Below are 20,456 nucleotides of genomic sequence, written 5' to 3'. Positions count from 1 at the left end.
CAGGAAGAGGGCGACTGGAGGCGACATCCCGCTTCCAGCAGCCTAGAAACATTCCCAGTTGCCTCAGCAGCCGGGTGCGGCGGGACCTGGGCATGGCTGGGGACGAGGGAGCGAAGAGGAGGCTGTGCCGGAGGAGGGGTGCGGGAGAGGCGTCGCTCTCCGAGTCACTGTGCCTTGGGGCCTCCTTGCTGGCCGGGTTGCCGAGGCCTTACCTGCGCGGCAGTAGCTACACCGCCGCGCCGCGGCTTGGCCCGAAGGGTGTGCGACATCCAGAGGCGCAGGGACCCGGCAGACGAGCGCTGCGGTGCGATAAATCCGGCTCTTCTGCAAGCGGCAGAGATCGGTTTCACCCTCTGAGATCTCAAAAGTGGGAAGAAATCAATCCCTTCCCTTGTCTCCATTAATTTGAAGTGTTGGAGATTAATAATTAATTATTTGCGTCAGAGAGGTCCTAAAAAGCCCTTGGTAAGGCAGATGCCGCACTCGATGCTCTCCCCGGGGGAAGCCATCCCCATCGCTACGTGCAGGCTGCACCTCCCCGGCCCCTCGCCCGGGGCTTGGCCTCGGCCCGTCCTGCAGCGGGGCAGCGGCTGCCAGACCGCGCTGCTTCTCCGCAAGAGCCATGTTTCTGCCTCAACCCGCTGCCGCTTCGGGGTGAGACGGGCCGGGCGGGAGAACGGCAGCAGCGAAGGGGAAGTGGGCAGCCTTTCCCCCGGGGCTTTCCGAGCGCCGCGAGGCCGCCCGGTTCCCGCTTGGGCGCTCGCGCGGCCGTCCCGCACGGCAGGCAGGGCTCCCGTTTGAAGCCCACCGAGGGCGTTTGCAGGGCAAGGCGATGGGCTGCAGGTTGCTTCGGAGCACAGTGACTCCTCTTCAGCAGACGTTCGGTTTCCAGGACTGTGGAGCCGGCCGGCGCCGTGGCTGGGGCCGGGAGGTGGCGTTCCCCACCGTGCTCCGCACGGGGCGCCGCGGCCGGGGCTCAGCCGGGGCCGTCGCCTCTCGTTGCAGGTTCTGCGGAGAGCCTGTCGCACACCACCTCGTCCCCGCAGCCCTCGCCGGCCGCCTCCACCCACGCCTCCCGCGTCGCCGATCCCTCCTTCTCCGTCGATGGCGCCGCCGCCGACACCTCCGCCGCGGAGGAGACCCCCAGCGAGTCCGAGTCGGTCTTCCTCCCGGATTACCTCTTCCTCTCCAACTGCGAGTCGGGCAAGCTGGGTCACACCAGGTAGGGCTGCGAGCTGCCCCGCGCGTGCCGCCGGCGCACGGCGTGCCGGCTGGGCCGGCTGCTCCGGAGACGTCCCGGGACGCTGGCGGCAAGCTGGCTCTTCATGCCTGCAGCTCAGCGCGGGCTCCTGAGCCCAGCAGCTGGCCGCTAACCCAACCCGATTTACCGGGGCTTTTCATAGCGGAGATCAGCAGCAGGGCATCGCGTTTTGGCCCTGGCGTGCTCCTGAGCGGCTGCACTGACTGCGCAGTGAAAACATCCAGGGAGCAGCAGCCTCCCCCAGCCCYGTGCTTTTTGCCCCAAGGCCGACAGCTTTTCTCTTCGCTTGCTAGGGGAGGGGCAGGTTTTGGCCTGGAGCATGCCTTTCACTGTGTTGAACTGCTGCGTGGGTAAAGTCCTAGCCAAGCAGGGCTCTTCCTTTTCTGAAAGTCCCTCTGGTTTTGAGTTTGGGCTCCCACAACTTGACAAAGGTCTCGCTTTATGAGAACGCAGCTTTGGAAGCCACATCTTCCCCTGTCCAGTAACAAGATTTGGAGAAATAGGTAGCTATTTTAACGTATGCTACGGTGCAGAAGCTGAAACTTGACTAGCACTGCTGTGTGAACTCTTCCCTTCACATACACACAAGCAAGCACAGAGGGCTCGGGTTTATCACCACTAACGCAGAGGACACAAATCCTCCAGGCTTGAGCTGGGGCAGGAGTGTTGCTCCCCTGGTGTCCCTCCGAGATGGCGCTGGAGCTGGGCGCAGGCACCGCTCCAGAGCCCAGCAGCGTCCCGGCAAGCAGGCGCCCAGGCAGCAGGCCCGAAGGCCAAGCGCCGCTGCCACGCACGGTCACACACAGCAGTCACACAAGCGTCAACATCCAGACCCACCGCACAGCCCCTTGGCGGCTGAGCAGGGTCAGGCCCTGCCCTTTGCRCGTTAAAACGTTTGTGCATTAAAATGGACACACCGACACTCGCTTGATGACAGCTTTGCAGGAGGCAAATGACATTAAGCGATCAGTGGACGTTTTCCAAATCGGGAGTGAGAAGCGGGCCACAGGAGTGGCCGCCAACTGGCTGAGGTGCTCCAGTGGATCAGATCCCTCAGCAAGCCTCTGCACGAGGCAGGCTCGTGTGCTGGCTGGCCTCGGGGTGCCTGCGGAGATGTCCCGCCGGGTGGGTTTATCAGAGCATGTGTTYGCTCGGTTGCAATCGCGAGAAAAGGAAAGGGCTGTATTTGATCTCTCTGTGTCCTGTGCAGATGTGACAGCTGGTCCAACTCTGACAGATCGCTGGAGCAGACCTCATCAGATGACGTCTTTGTCGACACCTTGCAGTCCCAGCCCTCTTTGTACCTTGTGCAGCCATCTAGTGCTGGCACCATCCACCAGGACGGGGCCCCCACAGCAAACCATGGAGCCATCTCCAGGAGCATAGACATTAGCAGGCCATCCAGTGACTTTTCCTCCTCCTCTCCATTGCTGGGGACACCGCTAACACCAACCTTGCAGATTGAGAAGAGCCAAAACACGCTGCCCTACGGCGTAACCAAGCTGGATGTGCTGTCCAACACGCCGCCACCCCGGCCACCCAAGCCCACCCATTTCTCTGACAGGAAAGGGGAAGAGCTGGGCAGTGGGACCCTGCACAACGGCCACGCTGGGATCTGCCGGGCCCATGTCACTTTTGTGCCAAGGAGAATCTCCTTGTCCAGTTTAGACAACGTCAGGAACTGGAAAGGTAAGCACGTTTTGGCAAGACAGTGAGGTATGCTCGGCACGAGAGGTGGAGCTGCCCCTTGAGCGCGGGGCAGATACTCCCCTACAGCTGCCCTCATCTGTAACGTTGGCCCCAGAGTTGCCCAAAGCCCAGCCACGAGCAGGCTCCAAGTGTGGGGCAGATCGGGAGAAACGCAGAGGCAAAGCTCTCTGCCTCCCTGCCCACACTGACACTCATTTTTCCCAATCCTTTTTTTAAGTCCTTATAGACCTTATAGTCAATGGGCCTTCTTTCCATTCAGGCATCAGATTTTTAGCTTCCACTAAAAATTGCATACTCAAAGCTCTATTAACCATGTGTGGAGACCTAACTAAGAGCAGAGCTGCTWTGAAATCAACCAAGAATCACTGGCTTTCTCCACAGCCTCTTGCCTGCAAAACAGTCCACCCCTCAAAGCAACCTCAAATGCTTGTTTCCAATTAGTTTGTGAGCAGAACTGAAACCTGTCCCTCAGTTATATTCAGCCTCTGCTCCTGTAAATGCCCATCAGTGTGTAACACACAGCAATTTAGCTGTGATCTCTGCAGGGTGACTCATGACTTGCTAATTTGCAATGTCCCCTCCTTTCCCCCCAAAAGAAAGCAGCCAACAAACAACCAAACAAATGAGAAGCCAGCTGGCAAATCAGGCAGTGCCAACTCTATTTCTGCAGGTCAAAACGTGAGCTTACACAGCAGAAATGCTTTCTTAGCTGTGCTGCTCTGCTGCATTTAGTCTTTACCATAGAAGAAGGATGTGTTTAGGGCCAAGAACTGGAAGCCAGGAAGACACTGGCAATGGGATGTAATCCCAGATGAACCAGAGACTCTGTGTCCTTGAGCAAATCCCCCCCACCATGTCCTGGCATTTCATACAGGTCAGCTTGAAAACCAGCCACAGAGCTAGAGTCTCTGCTGCAAACCAAACTCTGCTCTGAGCTGAGGTGACCTCCTCACGTGTCCTTGAAACACTGTCRTCTCACACAAAAGTAACAGTCAAATATCCACAACATCCCAGGTGTCAAAATCCAACATATGCAGTATGTGGAAGTTTTATTTTGTGGAACCACAGAACAGAGAGAAGCAGTTCAAATACCTAGCTGGAGATTATCAAATATTTTGCAGTGAGGTGCCATGTTTGATGAGAAGGAGAATGCAAGCATTTACATTCAGTTTTAAAGACAAGGTGTCTTTAGATTCCTTTAGTTTGAATGACCACCAGGTGTTTGAGGGCAATTAGGTCTTTCTCTTAAGACTCAAAGCTAAAATATGGAGACTTTTGCCCAGCCTGTTTATCAGTGTACAAACAATTCTTGGAAGGTTTGCAGAGAAACACCCATCAGTGGAAATAGTATTCTTGACTCTTGGTTTCTGTTGCCAGCTCCTTGAAAAACAATGCTTTTGCTTCCAAGTATGTGCCACTTGGACACCACCTGCCACGTTTGCGATGGTTAATGTTTCTCCACTCCAATTTATGCCAAATTATTTTTAAGAGGATTAAGTGCCCTAATGTCATGTTCTGCTGAAGTGCTGCAAGGTTATCTCTGCCTGACAGGGGGCAGCAATGAATTAATAAGTGCCACTGTTTTTTTTTCTTACCCCAAGCGTAGCTAAAATTATGTGCATCTTTAAAGTTTGAATTGAAATGTGTTCAACACACAAGATACGAAAAAGAAACACAGAGAAAACAGCTGCTCCTGACTGGCTCCTAGAGTGAGGCCACCCAAGTTATTAGTCTATTTTTTGACCTTGGCAACCTGTAAAAGCTGTACTGCTTTAGCCAACCTGGTCGAGGCAGGGGGTACAGCAACCTCGTGGGCCCCCTGGCACGGCACCGCAGAGGCAGCCTGTGCTGATCCCCCTTGCGTGCAGGGGAATGAGCCGGATCTGCACAAGGCACCTGGATCCTGGCATCACTGCATCTGCCAGAGAGCTGTGCTGGAATGTCTTTTTGCTAAATAATAAATAAATACAGCTGTCCCAGGACAGTGACTGTGTCTATTTATATATATATATACACACATATACATATATACACACACACACACACACACACACACTATATATAGTATGTGTATATATATACACACACACACACTTATAAAGATAAATGTACACATACACATATATATACACCTACACTGAAAGTATTGCTTTGTTCTGGTTTAGCACTTCTATTGTCTTTTACACTGATATCACCACAGGAAAGACCCCAGTAGGAGTGCAGACTGTATTAATGGGATTACAGGCTTTTCTATGGCATACCCAAGGAGAGCCTCAATAGAACCACAGACAAGCCGTTTTCTTCAAATAAAAGCATTTTCCACAAAAGAAAGATGGTAATTTTAAGCAGGGATACAAATATGTATTTATATGTATGTGTATATATGTGCATATATGTGTGTGTGTGTTTATATATATGTTTATATATATATATATACATATAGATATATACACACACACACGTGTGTGTGTTGGAGCGAAGGTTGGTAGGTAGTCCTCTTTCCTCCCATTCCCCAATTCCTTTTTCCTATCCTACTTGAAAATAAACTGCAACTACTATTCAGAGTAAAATACTTGCAGCATTTCCCGTGGCTGCTCTTCTATGCCTTGAAAGCTGGTTTTCAAATTTTTTTTGTCTTTTGCTTCAAAAATAAAWTTGACCTAGCTCAAGATGAAAGTTAGTCCGCACAAGGGGGCAGTGTGATGAGGGACCTTCTCACYGGCTGTTTATTTCTGGCCAGCTTGAATCATTTGCAAGACATCAACACTTCCCAGTGGCGAGGAGGAGAACACCTCTCCTGCCCTTACGTTCCCTCCCCATGCTGGCTGTACGATAACATGCGCTCCCCTAACACTCTACATTCAAGGCTCCCAAATAGCTTTCAACAACCAATCAATCTTGCCTACAGTCCTCTGTGGTACAATAACCTGAATTTGAAAAATGGGAAAACGTAGAAGGGTGTTCAGAGGTCCTGCAACTAGAACAGAAGCTAGATTGAAATTTTATGTCTGCTTAGCTGTTTGCTCTCCCCACTGCACCAGTCTTTCTCCCCAATTGCTCATGATTACAGGAAGCATGATTTACAATGGGGCTGTACATGTGCATGTTTCTTCAATTCATCATATTTAAAATGGATGTAATTGCTCTTGAAATGCTATTAAGTTGGTTCTGGTCTTAAGTTTCATTGGATTTCTTCATTTAGGATAAATAATAAGGAATTTGGGGTCTTTATAAGCTCTAATTATTTTAGAGCCATACGCTTCACTCAGTTATTTCCTTAAGGTTTCACTGCCTTATCAAATTTTTAATTGCTGTTTTTGTATTGCAGCAGACATGGAAGGCAGTTCTTTAAGAAGCCGAGATAAGAGGCTTAGCTTGAATTTGGTAAGTACTCTGCTGGCATACATTTAAACACTGGCACATGATGAAATACAGAAAGTGAATCATTTCACATCCTGATACCCAGGATCCTCTTCTGTGCTCGGCAAAAGAATAAAAAATAGAAGAAGCTCTGGGCTTTAAACTATGTTTGTGCTGCTTCTTGTCCATCTCAGTGCTCCAGCRCAAGTAGCCCAGCCACTGCCTGAGGCTGTGGCTCCGTTTGGGCTCTTGCTGGGTCCCTCTTGGACCATCTCRCCGGGCAGGGAAACCTGGCAGGGCGTCAGGTAAAACAGCCTTCACAGGCACAGGAAGCCTTTGGCAAAGGAAGCAAGAGAGTTGAGAACACTCTAATGGAGTCAGGTCTGCTGCAGAGGAGGAAACCAGCAGGCTTGAGAAGGAAACTGCTGACCAATAGCACTTGAGAAAACTGCTTATCTCTTGAAAAAGGGGTCTAAAGAAGTCTAGCACTTCACGATCCCAATGGATGCTTCCTCTTCAGGGCACATGAAATTCTCTGCTTTCAAAATCCCTGTGATTCTATGATCTGTCAGTCCACAGCTTCATGACTCAGCATTGTGCAGACATGGGTTATACGTAGCAGCATTGCACACTGTGTAGTCAGCCTCCTGCCTGGAGCTGCACACCCTGTCTCTCTTATATATCTCTTATAAGAGATGCTGCTTATAAGTGAGCTCTGTGCAAGATGTGTTCTTCTTACCCTTGAAAGCTTTCAGCGTTTGTAATCAACACTTCTCAGTATTCAGCCAATACTAACCTGCGTGAAATGATTTTCTGGTGTTTATTCCCAGCTATGAGAAGTAACTTGTGTGCCTGTGTCTCTGCTTTCTCTCCTTCCACATTTGCAAAATTCTAGTTCATCAGATGTTCTTCTTTCAGATGGTTTTTATATGAAAGGGCTTCCTTCATTTTGTAGGTCAAAACTGCTGCTGGGAGAGGCAAGTACAACCCTGCTGAAGTCAGAGGATTTTTCCTGCTTAAGTCCTAGTTTCCAGCAGTGAGTTGCTAAGCTCAGAAGTGAACTTCCCAAAGCTGGCATGAGCATCTGAGCCCATGTGTTCGTCTCGTGTTGTTCCATCCTCTGCCTCTCAAAGTTTACATCAGGACTCTCCTGGCCTGCGGCCCCGTTCAGCTCCATTGCCAGTTCATAGCAYTGGCTGGGTTACAGGGGGTTAGCTATTGATTTACTGACTCATTTCCTTTTCTTTTCCTACTCTGAAGCCCTGTCGATTCTCCCCGCTCTACTCGACCACGTCAGACAGCACAGAGGACAGCTACGTGCCCATGCGCCCCAGCACCTCGCCGTCTCTCCCTGGCTCCGACTGCTCGCCCGATGGCTACATTCCCATGAGCCCAGGCTCAGCCACGTTTACCTTCCCTGTTGTCAGCACTGAAAAACTCCCCAGCCCCCTGCCTGAGCTTCCCTCGAACCTGGAGCCCCCGCCGGTGAACCGAGACCTCAAGCCTCGTAGGAAATGTAAGGCCAGACCTAATAAGCAGTTGGAAGCCAAGGAGGACATTGGTGATCTCTTTTGATAGTGTCCTTGGCACATTGTAACATGTTTCTCGCTCTAGAGAGGAGATTGAATTGCAGTGTAGTGGCTTTTAGTGCTGTAACACAGTAGGCTATGTCTGCAGGGTCATCTGCAAGCAGAGAAAGAGCGGCTGTGCCAACCTCTGTAGTGTGAGACCCTGTGACTGCATTAGCGTGGTGCAGGAGTGTTCAAATTCACCTTGCCACTCACCCTGCCTATATAGCCAAACAGATAAAACCTCAGAGAGAGAGCAAAAAAAATCCTGCAACTGCACTGGCTGTGCACTGCTACCTCACCAGCTCATTGACATTCCAGGGACAGGACATCCAAACACGTAAATCCTCAGATTTGTTGGTTAAATCTCTGTTTGGTAGGTGCAGCTGTTTTAGTTTAATTAGGAATTTCCTGCAGATGCTTTTACTGGTGATAATTTTCTGCTCCCACTTCCCATGACAGCTCCAAAATCTCTGAGAGTCACACTGCCAAAGGATATACTAGGGATGAAATTCAACTTTTCAGAGGAGCTGTTGCCTAAGCCCAGCTTGTACTGAAGCTCTCTGGGCTAGAGGGCTACAGAGAAATCGATTCAGGAAATACTTCTGTGAGGTGAGGGCAGAAATTTAGATCACTGAGAGGGAAGCAAAGCAGGTTCAGGTCCTCTCTTAGAGARCTTTGAGAAATGAGTGGAAAATGTGTGTTGATTGGTGAGGGGAAAGATCTTAATCTCTGCATGTGGGACCTTTGGGTTTAGAGGACGGCCCAAAGCTCTGTGTTGACCGATAGACCAAACTGGCTTCTCCTCTTGAAGGCAGCACTTGCAAATGAGATTTGAGGCAAGGATACAGTTCTCATGGCAGATTCTGCTTTCCTACTGCCCGTTGCATTTTTTCTGTTGTTTTAGGACAAAAAAGGGACTTYGCTTTCTAGAGCTGATAGAAGTGGACGGATTTCTAATTTTTACTGATTTATCCCTTGGTTATATCAATTGTGCTCTAYGAAATGCACTGTTTAGTTTCCTGCTGTTAATGTAAAACTGTATTTTTCGAACAAATAGGTACTTTTCTTGACCTCTTAATAAGTCCTTTTATAAATTTAGTTCCTTTTGCATCTACTTGCAGCACGGCCTCCTCCACTGGACCTGAGAAACCTCTCCACAATCCGAGAGCATGCCGCTGTGACCAGGATGTGGACTGTGCCTTAGTAAGTCAACAAGAAACCTGCCATTCCAATCTTTTAAGCATTAACATTGTAGCATGGAGTTAAAACTAACTTATCACATTCCACAAGAAATAGTTTCCTGGCAAAGTCCGCAAACAAGAATTCCACAAGATTCCTTCCAGCATCTCCAAGGCTTTTGCTGTCTCTAAAAATAAGGATGCCTTTAAAGATAGACAGATTCAGTGTGTTCAGCATCATGTGGTTCTTTCTGTCAAGAGTGCTGTATTTTGTATCTTTGGCAAATCAGAGTTTTCTCAAAGTTCAGATAGTCTCTTTTGAAGGTTTCTTTTGAAAAGGCTGAAGCCAATCTGCATGGCTACTGTGATGGCTAAAAGCTTCGCATCCCTTCATTTTTTTCCCCCAAAGTAAGCTGTTTTTGTTCCTGCAAAGTTCTGTAGCAAAGGAGAACTAGTTAAGATAAAGATTTGCCTAACTTGTTGACTGTGTTTATATTCTGCCCTGCCACATGCAAGTTCAGGCTTTATCTGTTGTTACGACCTTTTGTCACTGGAAACTAGTTGTGGGGTAAGACAAATCTGGGTCTCAGAGCCCAGGTAATATGAAGTAACTGTAGTGCTGGGCTCCAAAGGCAGCGGAAGACTCAGCCCTGGGGCACCAATCAGCACCAGGACCGGGAACCTCCAGCTCCTGGGGAAAGTGTAACAGCAGAGCTCGTCCCGCAGAAACGTGTATGCGAAACCAGAAATCCTCACAAACCTCCTGCCCTGCATCTGTGCCAAGCAGAGCCATCCTCTCCCCTTCCCCAGGTAACCTTTGGTGTGCAAAAGGGACCTGAGATGTCAGTGACAGGCAGTTCCTCTATTGCAGAGTCCTCTTCCAGCCTAACAGTGTGAAGCTGGTTAACCCCTTGGGCACTGGTTGCTGCGTGTTGCTTATTAGGAAAACCCGCTAGTTTGCCTCCCAAGCATCCCTGCTAGAGCGCTACGGTTAATTAATGCTGACACAGTACAGAGTCTTGAACAATAACAAGCTGAGGGAGTTTTTATGTTTTACATTAACAAAATTAAAAAAGTATGTCCAGAATTAATAAAGCAAAAGGGATTACTATTCATTCTGCATGAAGTAACTATTTAATTTCTTAATAACTAACTCCACTCTGCCAGCCTGCAATACTTTACTCATGATATACTTCTAACAGCTGTGTTAGTGGAAAAAATTTCYGTGTAAAACAGCTGAGCTGCAGCCATCTCCATGGCACAGATAGCATGCGTTTTTACTGTCTTCAAAGCCAGCTAAGTTCCTCTGCGTGCACCTCCAGTAGCTGATTAAGTCACATCAATCTCTAAAGTGTGGACACCCGCACAACAAAGCAACTGCTCCATCAGCACATATTATTCAGAGGAATGATGTCTGCCTCTGTGCACTTGCTGGAGAATTGCTCCGACGGTTTATGCTTTCTGTCATGCCAGAGATGGCAAACTTTTATAACGCAAGAAAACCCCAGAAAAAAAGCAACCAAGATGCTCATAGGACTATAACGCACTTTCATTAGAAATAATGAACATTTTTGCACATCCTCTCCATAAAGGCTGCAGCATTAGTGTGAGTTTATTCACCATATGGACTRTGTCAGGCTTTGGCTTCATTTCAGAGCATCTGTAAGATGCTTCCTTAACCTCTCCTGTGTTTTTCTTCATAGCAATCGAATGAGCTTTATCTCACCAGAAAGAGACGGTATTAATTCAGCAAGAATATTTGCCAATTCAGTTTCCGGAGAAGAGGAAGAAAGTTACATTCATATGGTAATCTTCATTTTCACACAGCCATCCTTTGCTTTATTCTGCTCTGTCACACTGATGGAGAATGCAGAAGTTTGTTTTCTAAGAAAAAATGTTGAGGAGGTTTGTCCCTTGCCTTCTGTAAAAAAAAAAAAAAATGATGGAATGGTTTTAAACCAAAGACACTGGGTCCAATTTACAGAGAGATAAGGGAAGCCCTTCTTCTGCTCTGCAGAACTCAGCTGTTCGCCCACGAATGTTGCTGAGCAGTTCCAAGAGATCACAGGGATCAGCCATATTTACATGAGAACTCATTAAGGCAAAGGAAAATTAAATCTTTTCACCTTTTAAAAGTGTGCCTGCCTTGCAAAATCTCCTAGGAAATGACAGAAAGCCGTTAGTGCACTTCCTTAAGAAACACACCAAATATTGTGCAGAAACAGAACCCCCATTAAAGTCTCCTATTGCTTCTGCTTTGGCTGGTGGCACTAACCCCACTTCCCATCCCATGAAAGAAGAACATCTGGCTTTGTGGCTTCCTTTTCTTCATTCACTCTTTAGCCATGTCTTGCAGAAGACCAGATTCTCAGTTTCTTTTGAATTTCAGGTGGAAATGGATTTCAAAACCCTTGATCGCAGTCAGTGTGTACAAATCTGCCTCCATAGCCAAAGTCCAACAGCAGTGGCTGTACAAGTGTACAAGTGTATTGCAAAATGGACCACTGATCACAAACCATAGTTTCAAATTTTAATTCACACCTCTACTAGATTCCAAATCTGCTCACCAGGGCAGCTCCAGGTGTAACCACTCCTCCATTTGATTTTCTAGTCAATTAAAACTTTCTACATATTTGTGATTGTGTATGATTTTCCAGATATTAATATTCACTTGATAGATATGAACAGAATCATCACTATTTCTTCAAATTCATAGAGCACTGATGGCTTAGTTGGCACCCACTGTAAATCTGAGCCTTCCAAGGGTTTGTTTTGGGAAGCTGGGCACAAATCCCTCCTGATTTTCTAAATCAGAATGAGAATCAGCCCAGTTTGCATGTTCTGCCATAAATACCAGGAGAATAAGGCTTCCTGAATTTCTTTGTACAATCCCACAACCAATTAGTGTTATCCTGTGGTTAGTCAATAAATATACCCTTGGCACAGAAAACTGTGGGTGCTGACTTTCCTCATTTGCCTTCTGCCAGATGAGTCTAGCACCTCAGAGTGTCATCTTTCCCTTCAGGATCATGGTTTAAGAGCATTGAAAGTTTCTCTTCTTTCCTGACAGGAACACAGACAGGCAACATCTCCATACAGTGGTGCTTTTCCATGGACAAGGAAATCTAACCTTGATTACTTAGCGTTGGATTTTAATTCTGCTTCCCCATCCCCTGTACAGAAGGTATGAGTCATCTCTGAAAACCCCATAGCCTCCTGTCTTTTTGTTTGCTGGGAGGAAAACACAACAGAGATTCACACTCCTCTAGGTGCCCAAAGTACAATGAAGCTGATCATGTTTTCAGCTGATTGCATTCACAACAGGCTCAAGATTAACAATATAARAGCATGATTAGAAGGGATAACGAGGTGTCCTTAGCGTGACTCAGCGATGCCATCAGCGTGAGCTTAGCAGAGGGCATGGGACTGCCCTGGGGTGTGCAGTGGTAAGGRCTTGTGGGCAAGCTTGTTGGTGCTTGCAGGATCTTGGCATGCTCTTTCATTTTTGTTGAGTCTTCACAAACCCTTTCCTTTTAGTTTCCCCTCTCCAAATCTATCTGCAGTAGCAAGTTTATAGCCTATGATAAATTCTCAGGGTAAAACTGTACCATCTCTTGTACCATGGCAAAATGTGCATCTTTATTCTTGCATCACCAAAAGCATTTCAATTTCTTTAGCAACTCTGACAAAATACAATCCTTGTTCCAAAGAGTTTGCAGTCTACCTAGGCATTGGGCAGGTAACTAATGGAATACTCTGCAAAGCAGAGAACTACTGTCTGTTTGTGCTCATGGAAGTTTCGCATCATGCGTACCGTTTTCCCCATCAGTTAATATTCTTGGAGGAAAGAAACTCCTAGGCCTCCTTTAATTTAATTTAAAGCCTCCCTTTGGTTAAAATGCTGGTAGGTTGTCCCTACAGCAGGGACAGGAGAATGATTATCCGTATGGAAATAGCCAGAACAGCATGTTTCCCTCTGACTGTGCTGGGCTGAGTGACAGGGTGACAGATGGATAATTATATCTAAAGCAGGCTGTAAAGCAATGCTCTTGTCAGCTGRTGTCACTGTGAGCTTCAAGGTGAAGTGAAGCAACCAAAGAATAAGAGAAAGGGAAAACAGAAAATCAAGCCAAGTTTCACTAGCATCCCTYTCCATCTTGAAATGAGTAAGTTGTTTTTTTCCGCTCTCTCCCACAGAAACCTTTTCTCTCTGAGGAGCAGAGAGTGGACTACGTCCAGGTAGATGAGCAGAAGACTCAAGCTTTACAGAACACTAAGCAGGAATGGACAGATGAGAGGCAATCTAAAGTTTAAAGGAAGAAGGTCTGGGATTTGGAGGATTTTCTTTTTGCACTGGAACCACAATGTTAATGAAGCAGCTATCACAGTAGCATTCAGAGGCAGAGAGAGTTGTAAGATGTTTATGGTCTCTAGAGGAATTACATTTTTAATAGAAAACCTTTGATTTCAGCTGGAAATAGTATGTTGAATGYGTGAGTGGTTCGCTGATGATTAAAGTAATGCATTACTCTTTTTACTGCCCTTACCAGTAAGCTACATGGTACCATTTTCTGGCATGATTCTGGGACAAGTCTTACACTTAATATTAACAAATCCACTACATGTTGCATTAATCTAGTTAGTCCTGCCTTCTTCCTCTGTTGTGTAATTCCTTGTTGCTAAAGCTATTTTTTGATATTCCTTCAAATGCTGCAGGTGCTCAAAATGCTAATGGCACTGGGCATCTGACAGCTGTTGGTGACTAATCAACTAAGGGCTAAAATACTGAAACAATAAAAAGAACTTTTTAAATATGTAGTGCTTAAATAAAGGGAATTTTGGAAAATAATTTTCGCCTGGATTAAAAAGGTCTGACTCTGAGCTGATGCTGTTAGAAACTCAAAATAGGACTATGCATCGCTGGAACTGGAAAGCCTCGTCTGTGACCCTCCAGATGATGGTCATCATATTAAGCTGCTTCTCCTCATTGCGGCTTATACATGTTGCCTTTCCATCCAGTTACTACTGATATTTTCTTCCTATCTTGAGGGATGTCTTCAGCACAGCCCTGCACAGACGCTCCTCTAGCAGGAGGCTGCAGACGCACAGCTCTTGCTTGGCCAAAAAGTAGAAAGGGAAGCTGTAAGCCTGTTTGCGCAAGTCTTGGGAGAACTGGCAAAGGATCAAGAATGCTTTCATCCGAACTGCAGAAAAAATGCAAGTGGAATTGCTGGTAGCAGTCGTCAGACCGATTGTTTGGTTAGACACACCCCGACGAGAGAGAGCGTTAGGAAGCGCCGCGCGGTCCGAGAGGCCAGCAGGCCTGCCAAAATACAGCAGCAACAATACGCTTACGCAGCGTGAGGACCTCTGGGCTCAGGAAGCTTATCTACCTTGGGACTTGTAAGGAGCACTATCTCAGGATCACATACGTGTATGGTTTATAACATATTTAACTTTAAAAGCCTGGCTGCAATCTTCATTTTAAGGTGGCACATGACCTCTCGAATAAAGGAAGTATACAGCACCATCGTGTTACCCCACACTGGATTAGATCTTGGAGCCTTTCCTTGTGCAAGTAAGTCCCATAGCCGTAAGAGGTCCGTTCCTGTTGGCAAGGATAGAGAACCAGGATCTTTACGAGGGCCAGTTCACTGGCCTCCTCTCATGTGCCTGTTGTTACTGCATTATACTACTGTAATTTATACTGCAAAAGATGTTGATTTACCAAACCGAGGTCATCGAAGTGTCATCACAGAAATCGCTGACATTTCAAGCTTCCTAGTTACCATATTTCATGCCTGCATTCTGCATTCAGCCGTTGGGGCACTTTGGAAGGCCCCTGCTACAAACGGCAGCTTAGCTAATAGAAACACCATTTTTCTCCTACCTCAAGATAGCTGAAGTGCTTGCAAACCTTGCTTTCTTTAGAGCAAAAACAAAGCTGGTGACCTGCAACGATCGGTGTCTTAGCTTCTCCTGCAAGAACAGCGAGCTTCACCCGCACCTTTATTGACTCTGGGGCAGGCTGCACACCCGACTCTGCAGGCATGAAGCGTCCTGGACTGGAGCTGCTCAGGAAAATGGGAGTCATATTGCAGAAAGTAGACTTGCTGTTCCAGCCTTCTCTCTCCCCTCAAAAAAAGCTCTAAAATAAAAGCTGATRTTCAGAAAAGCTTTGAGAATTCAGACTTTTTGGCAGAAATCATACCTATTTGGTGTGAAATTGTTTGTTGAAATCCCAATTTTTTGCACTAAAACTGATTTAGGAGAGCTCTGACCACCTTTGTCCTGGGTCAGRGGAGACGTTGTGGCAGGGGAAGGGAGGTCAGGGAGACATGCACCTCCTCAGAGGTGGCACAGAGGTAGAAGCACMACAGTTGTTACAAAAACACAGATGTTTTTGGTGCATGCTGCAGTACTGAAAGAGTTAAAAGATCAGCTAAGAAGTGTATTACAATATGGGGCCACCATACTCAAGAGCCCTGCAAAGCACAGAAAACCTCCACAAATTGCACTTTGCTTCTGSAGATCCCAATTGCAGAGTGATAGCATGGGAGCCACTGATTCAGATTGCAACAGCGTGCAAATTAGGTTGTGTTTTACTGGAGTGTTTCTTTTCAAGCTGTCAGAATATCCTCTGAAATGGAAAAATACAACATTATTGAAGACAATTGATTCCCTGGCTATTCCAGTTTATTGTAAAAATATTTAAGCCTTCACAAACATGGCTACTGCATCATTCAGAAGTTTAGAAAATGAAGATCTCTTCTAGTGTGTTTTTTTTTTTTCTTTCCTAAATGGGCATGAACGTGGAGGCTGGAGCTGACTCTCCTTGGATCAAAATAGACCCTCTTTAAATTTCTGTGCGTTTCCTTCCTGACGCTGGAGATAAGTTAYCTTGATGAAAACAGCTTAGTTGCAACTAACTTGCACTTTTTAACCAAAAACTAAGCTTGTTTTTTTGTTCTGATTTTTCATATAGGGTCCCTTTTCACCTGCTGCTCTAGGGCCTACGACATGCATTCTTATGCAAGTGTAACACTTGAAACAGGAGAAATTAAAAAAAAAATTAAAGCCCTGAGGCTTTTTGCTTATTCTTTTTTTTCCCTTTTAGTCTAGTTCCACAATGCTCCAAACAGGCTAAAGAAGAGGAGGATGGTTGCGGATAGCAAAAAAGGCAGCTCTGCTGTGGTCACCCCACCCTTAAAGATCTTGCCCCAGATGGAACTGCTGTGGTACGTAACCACCGTACCTGCGGGCTCTAAGGCGGCAACTGCTGCATCCCAGCGCCAGCGTCATTACAGCCTATTGGCAGGAGAGGAGACACGTTACAGAGCAAAACAGAGTCAGCATTTAATTAACTTTGCTCCTAAATACTGAGGGTCAAAGAGGAGAGACAAACCGAAAGCGCCCAAAAACTGCGGCAGCTTTGGACAGTGTCTTTGCAAACACGGCCCGGGTGTGGAGCCAGCCGGGCACGCTCCACACGCAGCGGCGTCCCTTTACTCYGCAGCTACGATTTTGCTCTTTGTARGTAGTTATTTAAGGACAGCAGAGCCGATGAGGAGGGAGGCCCTGGGCCTCTCTGCACATGGGGCGGCCAGYGGCCCCTCGGCACCCTGGGGCACACGAGGCCGAGAGCAGCACCGAGCAAGCGGGTCTGGTGCGATTGGAAACATCACTCAGCGGAGTTTTTGGATGGAGCTGGGTCACACAAACATGCTAAAGTGTTTCAGTCCTCCTGGAAAAAATAGGAAAAATCCAAGCAGGAAGCTCTGCAGAGCAGCTGCGTTTCCCAAGCCATCGGGCCCAGCGGAGAAATGAGCCGAGCGTCAGCACCCAAGCACTGGAGGGAGGAAGGTCAGTGCGATACGGATCACTTTTACCTAAACTGCCTGCCACCAGTAAGCACAAAAACTACCTGCGTCGAACACCTGCTTGGAATTAATCCTAAAGAACCATAAATAAATTAATCTGAACTTCTTCCCTGGACGGAGCAGGATTTAAGTACTTGCTTGGAGTTACAGGGATTCTTAACTTCTGTACTCACTTAGGAGTTGTTACGGCCGTTTTCTGCAGCCTTTCAATGATCACTGATTTGAGCAAGGAGCAGCAGGATCCAGAACTCTCTTATTTTTTGGACTAAGCTGTATTTTTCATTTCTCTATAGTACCTTTATTTCAGAAGACAGCATTAAATACCTTACTGTCAGAAATGAACACTTTGCCTGAGAATGTCAACAGCCATTTAACTGCAGCTGGATGTTTTCAGCCGGCTCACTTCTGCCCAGGGTAGGGCCTGCTCCCTTCAGCGTTGCTAATTACGTACTAGATGTAGATTTTGGAGCTGCATTCATTTTAAATGATTCAGTGGTTCAGTGATTCAAAGACCATCGGATGCTGTGATGAGAATGAAGCACAGGGCAATGCCTTTCCGTTGTGCCCCTGTTCCACAAAAATTGCTCAGTTTGAATATAAAGGTGAAGGAGAACATTTCAGGCCTGCAAAATGAAGTCCATTTCTCCATCCGGAAGCACATCTCAGGTTAAAAAAAAAAAAAAAGAAAGAAAAGCCACCAAAATAGCAGACTTTTGCCATTTCAAAGCCAGAATATTTTTTGTTCAAATAAAAATAAACTTTTGTTTCTTGCAAGTGAAGCATTATACTTTTTTGTATTTGTAAATCTGTGGGGAAGCATTAAACAGTCATCTCTGTTAAGGAGTAAGTCATTGATAGAGGGGAGTGACTCTCCCTTCCTGATGTTTCATTGTAATGTTTGTTGTATATATTTGCACATTAAACTGTGTATCTTTTTCTAATAAATTAATATAAAACATAGCTGTGATCTTTAATAATTTTAATAAGTCAAGATGCCCATAGGGAAACCTTTCTTCCACTTCCATTTTTCTTGTATTGCTTTTTCAGGTTTTTATCTATTAGACTGTGGCTAGTTCATATAAATTATTTGGATGCATGTTCTGCTTGCAAGCAAACTGTACACCCCAGCACTTCAGAGAGCTCATCTGCAGGTGAGGTGAGGAAAGAGGAGGAGGAAGCTGGAGCTGCTGGGCGGCATTGCAGCCTACCGGCCGCGTCCTTCCCAGACCACAGGTAAGTCAGCAGTGCAGCGGGAGGACGGGGCCACGCTTTACTGACCAGAGACGACTGCGAACACGGGTTTGCTAAGCATATGCCTGGGGCTTGGATATAAAGATTGGTGGTTGTATAGTCGGATCCTTTAATCGCTTGAGGCTGAGGCCCCTAGCTGCTATTGGTGACTTTTCCACCTGCAGCAGTGGTGATACGGGATCCTTTTAACATGCATGTCTGCTGCGACAGCCCGGGGCAGCCCGCCGGTGCGAGCTGAGCAAAGCGGCTAGCTCCCGGCAAGCAGGTACTTGGGAAACAGCTTATTTAATCCTTCAGGCAACCATCATCTTTAGAGCTTTGCAGTCCTGGCTAGGTGCCCGCGGTGCAGTGAGCAAAGGGACTGTGGTGGTGCTTAGAGAGACCTCAAGGAAAGCTGGGCGGCACGTCTTGAGAGGCATGGATGCTCGAAACTTAGATAAACCTACTTCTGGGGGCTCGATACCATGCAAAATTTTGGGATCAGCCTTTTAGGGAGGGCTGGTGTGATAAATCAAGCTCGGCTGCTGCCTCCGTCCCCCAGACGCCCCTCGCCAGAGGAGACGGGTGCAGCCCTGGGTCCCTCCGCAGGCTAGCTGAATCATGCCCCGGTGCAAAACACAAGCCCCTTTGCTCCCGGCGCTGCCATACATCAGCCAAAAAAAGCAGTAATTCCACACCAGCCCTGGCACTTTTTCCCCTCTGTTAACCATTTTGCTTAGGAGTGCGAATGCTTTGCTGTTTTTTTAACTGGAAATGGTCGTATGAATCGAGCAGTATCCGAAGTGCTCAGCGATCCCACCGAGACGTCTCCCAGAGCTTCCCACRCCCGTGCCTCGGGCTGATCTCCAGGTGCAGTTAGAGGAGCGGTGACTTGCCCAGGGCTAGCGGCACGAGCGGAAATGCCSAGGCCTGGAGTCTCAGCCCCGTCCTTCAGCCGCCGATCAACGCAGGCCGCGTGCCGCTCCGATGGTCCCAGTTTCCCCATCGCACAGCATCTGCGGCTGCTCCTGCAGTTGTTCAGGGCCGGAGGACGTTGCCCTACCTGTTACACGTATTTATAGGAGTGGGCCGGGTGTCGTAGCACCGCAGCTAGAATTTAACTATAAAGGAAAGAAATCCGGCCGGGGCTTGGCCATCTCCCCCCGGGGAGCCGAGCGCCAGGACGGTTGTAACGCGGGAGAGATYGCAGAACAGCCCGACCTCCAGCGCTGCCGCGCTGGCTTACTTTGGCATTTGGTTTGCCTTTAACCGCTGATTACGACACGTCTTTACGTGTGCACAGTCCTGACTTGCCCCCGTCCTGACAGCGAAGGAAACCTCAGYGCTTAGGAGAGCCTGAGAAGTCACTGCTCTGCTCGGGGGCTTCCCGGAGCTTTGTAACGCTTAAGGTGACCTGTGGGTGTTTTCTTGGCACAGTCGTTGCAGTTTGGTTTCCCTTTCTGTTCAAAAGTATTTTTCAGTTCTTCATGCGCGAGCTCAGCCCCTTTGGCTGGCGCTGGCTGGGGTTGCGGTAGGTTTGGCGGGTTTTTTTCCTTTTCTGCTGCCTTCCCCGTGGGAGCAGAGAGCGCGATGGGCAAGGCCTGCTCTGCACTTCTTCCCAGAAGAGAAAACACCCAGATCCCTAACAAAACCGCGGCGGCCCTGCCGCCCGCCCCGCGAAGCACGCCGCTCCGCAAAACGCCCCCGCTCCCTCTGCGGAGGCGAGGCGGCTTTGCACAACCCAAATTAGGTGAAGTTAGGTAAAATTCATAAAAATTAAAGCTAGGACCGCAGGAAAGGCAGAAGATCAAAGGAAGGCAGTGCTGGCGGGTGTCTGCCAGCACCGGAGGGGAGGCCGGGAGGAAAAGCATGGCTTTTGGCTGCGGGATGAAGTTTGGGGTGAGCTTTCGGAGCGACCCCTCGGCTTCGTATCGGTGCCAGGTCTGCGTGACGCGGGGCGCCCGACGGCTCCCTCCRGCTCCAGACTATTTGTTTAAAAACACGGGCGGGTGCCCACGCTGCGAGCGAAGCTTCCCGAAAGGGCGACGCTTCCCAGCAGAGGAGGCGTTTGGCTTCGGTGCCCACCCGGCTCGCAAAGATGAGACCTCTCGCAGCGGGGAGGGCAGGTGGTTACCGCTCGAAAATAAGCAACGCCGCTTCTGAAGCTCTTCTAAAAATAAAAAATGGAAGACTCATCATTTCTTTGGTCTGACTTCCTCTGCAGTTAGTCAGAAATCGCCCGGAAATGCCGCCGAAGGAAATCCCT

General features: G+C 47.9%; 2 protein-coding genes across 7 annotated transcripts in view; one reads left to right on the top strand and one right to left on the bottom strand.

The window, feature by feature from the left end:
* Positions 1-17,561, top strand: part of GAB3 (GRB2 associated binding protein 3) — a 64,733-nt gene extending 47,172 nt beyond the window's left edge. The window contains exons 3-11 of one of the 6 annotated variants that reach the window (XR_014897654.1): positions 1,006-1,222; positions 2,472-2,950; positions 6,300-6,355; positions 7,592-7,847; positions 9,024-9,105; positions 10,784-10,886; positions 12,151-12,264; positions 13,278-14,658; positions 16,198-17,561. Coding sequence is in view for 5 of the 6 variants with exons in the window: in XM_085319624.1 (XP_085175750.1) it covers positions 1,006-1,222; positions 2,472-2,950; positions 6,300-6,355; positions 7,592-7,847; positions 9,024-9,105; positions 10,784-10,886; positions 12,151-12,264; positions 13,278-13,394 (1,424 nt within the window). In the remaining variant the exon portion in view is untranslated. Of the gene's footprint in view, positions 1-1,005; positions 1,223-2,471; positions 2,951-6,299; positions 6,356-7,591; positions 7,848-9,023; positions 9,106-9,601; positions 10,114-10,783; positions 10,887-12,150; positions 12,265-13,277 lie in introns of those variants that run through there. The other 5 variants (XM_085319624.1, XM_085319623.1, XM_085319625.1 and 2 more) reach the window with 5 other exon arrangements.
* LOC146587330 (ras-related protein Rab-39B-like) overlaps positions 1-20,456 on the bottom strand; it is a 266,005-nt gene that overhangs the window by 177,730 nt on the left and 67,819 nt on the right. The window lies entirely within an intron of this gene.

The sequence above is a fragment of the Rhea americana genome, unplaced genomic scaffold (assembly GCF_003343005.1).
Source record: "Rhea americana isolate MKP2758 unplaced genomic scaffold, rheAme1 scaffold_6, whole genome shotgun sequence".
Taxonomy (NCBI): Eukaryota; Metazoa; Chordata; class Aves; order Rheiformes; family Rheidae; genus Rhea; species Rhea americana.
The sequence above is the reverse complement of the archived record's forward strand: the minus strand, read 5'-3'. Positions and strand labels throughout refer to the sequence as shown.